General features: G+C 41.8%; 2 protein-coding genes across 2 annotated transcripts; one reads left to right on the forward strand and one right to left on the reverse strand.

Moving 5' to 3' along the window:
- Positions 1 to 866: 866 nt before the first annotated feature.
- On the reverse strand, positions 867 to 1,442 carry LOC122011155 (protein SRC2-like). Its single transcript, XM_042567577.1, has one exon. The coding sequence runs from the start codon at positions 1,440 to 1,442 to the stop codon at positions 867 to 869; it is 576 nt and encodes a 191-aa protein (XP_042423511.1).
- Positions 1,443 to 1,648: 206 nt separating this feature from the next.
- LOC122010042 (40S ribosomal protein S9-2-like) lies at positions 1,649 to 3,772 on the forward strand. Its single transcript, XM_042566410.1, has 3 exons — positions 1,649 to 1,797; positions 1,925 to 2,306; positions 3,396 to 3,772. Exons 1-3 carry the CDS (start codon positions 1,770 to 1,772, stop codon positions 3,577 to 3,579), a joined length of 594 nt encoding a protein of 197 aa, XP_042422344.1. The 5' UTR covers positions 1,649 to 1,769; the 3' UTR covers positions 3,580 to 3,772.
- The last annotated feature ends 1,305 nt before the right edge of the window (positions 3,773 to 5,077 follow it).

Here is a 5,077-nt window from a genome sequence, read left to right on the forward strand (position 1 = left end):
CCCACAAACGACATCAAATTTGATCTCATTTGAAATTGGTGAAGCTGGAGCATTGATGAGTTGGCTAGAAGGTTGACCAAAGAAGAAGACTTCGAGAAGAGGAGACTTACAGAAGACACCAAAGGAGGAAGAAGGAGGATTAGTAGATAGACCAAGGGAGGGGGTCCTCGGCGATGCTACTCTGACACTCAAATTAGTGAGGTGGAGGAAATATATGTAAAGAACAGTAGATGTCAGTAAGTGTTTTTTGATGAAGAAGTATACTTGTGCTTGCAGGGTGCGGGATCCTTTTATAGCACTTTGCAATCTCCGTATTAAATAAATGTCATGATTAAATGCTATATTAAAGTAAGGAAAATATTTTATTAATATATTTTTATAATATTGTGCACTCACATCACCCATATATTACGGGTATTTCGTTTTTGTATTAAGAGGTTGAGAGTCTTAGTGAGCAGAGCCTAATAACTTAAGAAATCTGATACGGAATATCAAGGGAGCAGAGTCTAACGATTCAAGAAATCCTATCGAGAGTATCTCGGATGATCCGATGGGTGGGAGACTCTACCCGACCGTTTTATCCTGCATGGGATCTCCCTGTATTCTCCGTATCACTAATCATTAGAGAAGGCAAAAGGAAGTGAGATTTGAATCAACGCAAGTTAAATACATTGAACAAAATCGATCAAAAACAAATAGTTATTTTTTAAAAAAATTATTTCTTAAAAAAATTGTGTCCCCTCCAACCACAACAGCAGCAACAACAATGATCGTCTCAATAAAATTCGAATCGATTGGATTTCATTCGTTGCAATTATTTTTCATTGGGATTTTACCGCAATTGAAGTACCGGCGTTTCCTTTGCATCACAGGGGCGGCGAATAGGGGTCGACTAGATGGGGAGCGTCGCCGTCACGAGCTCGCCTGCTGTCACGGTAGCAAGGCCGCGCGCCGTGAGCGTCCACGGCGGACGGGTAGGCGAAGTCGGTGATCGGATCAGGATCCGGCGCCGGGATGCGCTCGCCGAGCTTGTAAGAGAAATTGAGCACCCCTTTCGGTCTGCCCGACCCGATCGGGCAAACCTGGTAGCTGATGTGCCGGACGCTCCGCCGTCCCTCGTTTCCCTCCGAGTTGAACAGATCGGCGAGGGGCACGCGGACCTCGCCGACGTCGCGATCGCCGAGGGGGCAGGCGCGCTCGGTGCGGAGGAGGATGTGGAGCGAGTGGCTGCCGGAGAGGGCGCCTTCAGCGGGGACGGCGAGGCGCAGGGTCGAATGCCAGATAGGGTTGCGCCCGCCGTGCGGATCAGAAGGCGTGCGGTGGGACGATCGGCGGTCGCTGGAGACGGAGACGACGGCATAGACAGCCATCTTGGAGAAGACGTTGACTTGCTTCAGGCCCTTGGCCGAGCCCAATGTGATCTCCAGCGTGCGGTAATCCATGGCCGATCTCAGCGGATTTTCCACGGCGGGTAACCCATCGCCTGGCCGACCTCGACGGAGCTTCCAGCCTTCCGCCAGGGATCGCAGAGGGGGAATCGGGGACGAGGAAGACCGCAAACTGGGCGATGCATATTAATCAACGTTTAAAAACCAGACCGGACCACCGGCCCGCATGCAATCTCGTATACGGTGCGGTTTATTGGACCGGTCTATTTTTAGGGTTTCTATTATCATCGACAAGGGCAACGAACTGTGCTATATTGTCATTTCTTCCGCCGCGGCGGCTCTTGATCTCCTCCGTCTTGAGGCAAAGCTTGCGAACGAGACATGGTGCATGTCAGCTTCTACCGCAACTGTAAGATCCTCTTCTATTGATCTTCGATTGGGTTGCATTCGTACTGCATGAAAGATAATATTTTTTTCCCCCGGATTCTGGTCTGGATCTGCTTCGAAAATCGTAGTTAACGGTTGATGTTTGGTAGATGGGAAGACCTTCAAGAAGCCCCGCCGGCCCTACGAGAAGGAGCGGCTGGACGCGGAGCTGAAGCTGGTGGGTGAGTATGGCCTCCGGTGCAAGCGCGAACTGTGGAGAGTCCAGTACGCATTGAGCCGTATCCGGAACGCTGCCAGGGAGCTTCTCACCCTCGACGAGAAGAACCCCCGCCGGATCTTTGAGGGCGAGGCCCTGCTCCGGAGGATGAACCGTTACGGACTCCTGGGGGAGGGTCAGAACAAGCTCGATTACGTTCTTGCGCTTACTGTGGAGAACTTTCTGGAACGCCGCCTTCAGACGCTCGTGTTCAAGTCAGGGATGGCCAAGTCGATCCACCACGCTCGTGTACTGATCAGGCAGCGACACATCAGGTTAGTTGGCTTTCCTATTATGAGCCAAAGAGCATGTTAATTATTTATCCATTTAGTTGTTGAAAAGCCTTAACTTTTCGCTTCTGTTGTCATCTTTACTTCTACTTGAACATGAGCAGTTAGAATCACTTCGTTTATCTCAGTGGATGCTACCTTTTTGTGATTATAAGTGTTTGTTTTTGTATTTTTTACCCTCTTTTTCTTTGGTTACATATGAATTGCTACTATCAATTTGGATGCTTAGAACAGAAAGTATGAACTTGAAGTTAGTTTGTAAGTTAGTTTCTAGTGATTGTGGCAAAAAACATTGTGGCCACTTCTAATTTTGCATATGATGTTTGAGTTCGTAAAATGCGGTTGTTTGAAGATTGTATCCTTAGTATAGGGATAAAAAGAATGTTTCCTTTGGCTAAATAGTTTTGTTCCATTCTTTTTTCTGTTTCGAAAATTTGGTTCTGTTCTCTTGTTTCCATGTCAATTGATGAACACTCTTGTTTCATAAGTGATAATGGATATTGTATTGCCACTTAACTATCTGGATTATCGCATTATGGTCTAGTGTCTTAGTCAAAACCCAAACAATAGAAAACATGCTGTTAGAGTTGTGTTTGCTGTGGAAATATTTTTTGGACCTATTAAAACTTGAATATAGATAGATGCTCCTCAGAACTAGAAGGCATTTTGAAAAACCATCTAGTTTCTCAACAAGACATTCATATATTATCCTGCTTATATGTGTGTGTGCGCGTTTGATCTAACTTTGCCATGATAAGGTGAAGATCAAGGAGCAGTATCCTTCTGACTGAGAATGCAGACAATATCAGATTAGCACCCCTTGATAAATGACCAATTATTGATTGTAACAAGATCTTTATTTATTGTCTTGCATAATCTATTATGTACATATTGTTGTCATCATCACTAATTTTATTTGCTAAGAAGACGTGTAGGCTTCTATGTAAACCTATTATTCTTGTTGGCATTGAACTTACTCTCTTTGTGTTGTATGTATACGAGTTTTTCCTCGATATCATATAATGATTTTTGTTTGGCTAGTGTTATAATATTAAACTTTGGCCTTGCTTGCAGAGTCGGAAGGCAAGTTGTCAACATTCCTTCATTTATGGTTAGAGTCGATTCTGCCAAGCATATCGATTTCTCATTGACTAGTCCATTTGGAGGTGGCCGTCCTGGAAGAGTTAAGAGAAAGAACCAGAAGGCTGCTGCAAAGAAGGCAGCCGGAGGCGACGGTGATGAGGATGATGAGGAATGAGCATTATGTTTAAGCATTAACTTGAATTAGTAGCTCTCTATTTTTTATTTTCCCATTGAGTTTTCTATCTATTTATTTTCATTTCCAATTCAGTAGTTTAACTTATCAACACCAGTCATTTTCTCATTTTACTAAACATGGATTTTGATGATTATTCTCAGAGATTATCAAGCTCCTTGTTTATTTGCTTCAACAGTTGATTTGGTGTCCTTGTTTATTTGATTGTTCGTATGAATAGAGAGTGAACTGATAACGATAAGGTCAGAAGATGAGGATAAAGCACAGCAACAATTAGGGGTGCAAAAATAGATAATAACTTTAGTTAAAAGTGCTACAACCTAAAGAAAAATTATTTCTACTTGATTAAATTTGTTATTGTCGTAAGTTGAATTTGTTTTAATATTGTTGCAGCAGTTTTGTTCAATATGTTGATTTATGTTATAAGTAGTTGTAGCAGTTTTGAGTAAGGTTAATACGTGTATTAATTTGGAACAAAGTTATAAAAGCATAAGGATATTTTTACAATAACAGATATGTTTAATTTTTTAAGCCCTTTTTATTATTCTGCAAAAAAAAAAAAAAACTAGGCTAATGTGCTATTATGTATGAGTATATGTCCTCTCGAAATGATACGATGATTAAGATATGAAGTATTATTATATTAGATTATTGGGTCGAAACTCGGCTTGTCTGATTATATTTTTTTTCATGTCTTGACCACTGTACTAATAGTTAATAGTTATCTGCGATTTATTTTTTTTTTATATTGACCTATAGACAAGTTGACGTGGGGCCCGGGGGGGAGGGGGGGGGGCGCTGAGGGCGAACGAATCAACTTTTGTCATATTTGTGGTAAAATGCGATGTGTTTGTCGTTAGGGGTGAGCAATCAATCCGTCAAATCGATCAACCTGCTCATACTGATCCAAATCAAATCGAAAAAAATTCCATCGGATATAGGGCCGGATGTAGGGTCCTAATACTGTATTATCTGATCTAGTAGGGTCAGATAGTTTTTTACCCCAATAATCGAACTAATTCGATCCACGATCATCCCTACTTATAGCAGCTACTGTTGATAAGCTGCTACAACGTGTAATGAGTAATGTCTATTATCATTTTAAAATATTTTATTTTTTTAGTGTATTTATATTTATATTTTATATTTTATATTTCATTAGATATAAAATTCGATATCCAAATACTTGACAATCTGTCGGATATCTGATACATAAGAATCGTCGGATATAGGGCCGGATGTAGGGTTCTGATATTGCTTTATCTTAGCTAGTAGGGCTGGATAGTTTTTTACCTCCAAAATCAAACTAACTCGATCCACGATCACTCTTACTCACCCCCAACACTCTTGTCAACCCGTCCCTAGGACAACACGGGAAGATAAATTACAGATGACTACTAGTCATTAGTGTAATTGGCTAAAGCATGGGGGAAGCTATGCTCGGATGTGTCAAGTTTTAACTCCAATATCTTATGTGACA

The sequence above is a fragment of the Zingiber officinale genome, chromosome 8A (genome assembly GCF_018446385.1).
Source record: "Zingiber officinale cultivar Zhangliang chromosome 8A, Zo_v1.1, whole genome shotgun sequence".
Classification (NCBI taxonomy): domain Eukaryota; kingdom Viridiplantae; phylum Streptophyta; class Magnoliopsida; order Zingiberales; family Zingiberaceae; genus Zingiber; species Zingiber officinale.

Excerpts from the sequence above, each read along its gene's own strand:
- LOC122010042 (XM_042566410.1), top strand. The coding sequence starts at position 1,770 with ATGGTGCATGTCAGCTTCTACCGCAACT. Across the intron at positions 1,798-1,924 it reads TGTCAGCTTCTACCGCAACT|ATGGGAAGACCTTCAAGAAG; the intron begins GTAAGATCCTCT and ends GATGTTTGGTAG. Across the intron at positions 2,307-3,395 it reads ATCAGGCAGCGACACATCAG|AGTCGGAAGGCAAGTTGTCA; the intron begins GTTAGTTGGCTT and ends CCTTGCTTGCAG.
- LOC122011155 (XM_042567577.1), bottom strand. The coding sequence starts at position 1,442 with ATGGATTACCGCACGCTGGAGATCACATTGGGCTCGGCCAAGGGCCTG.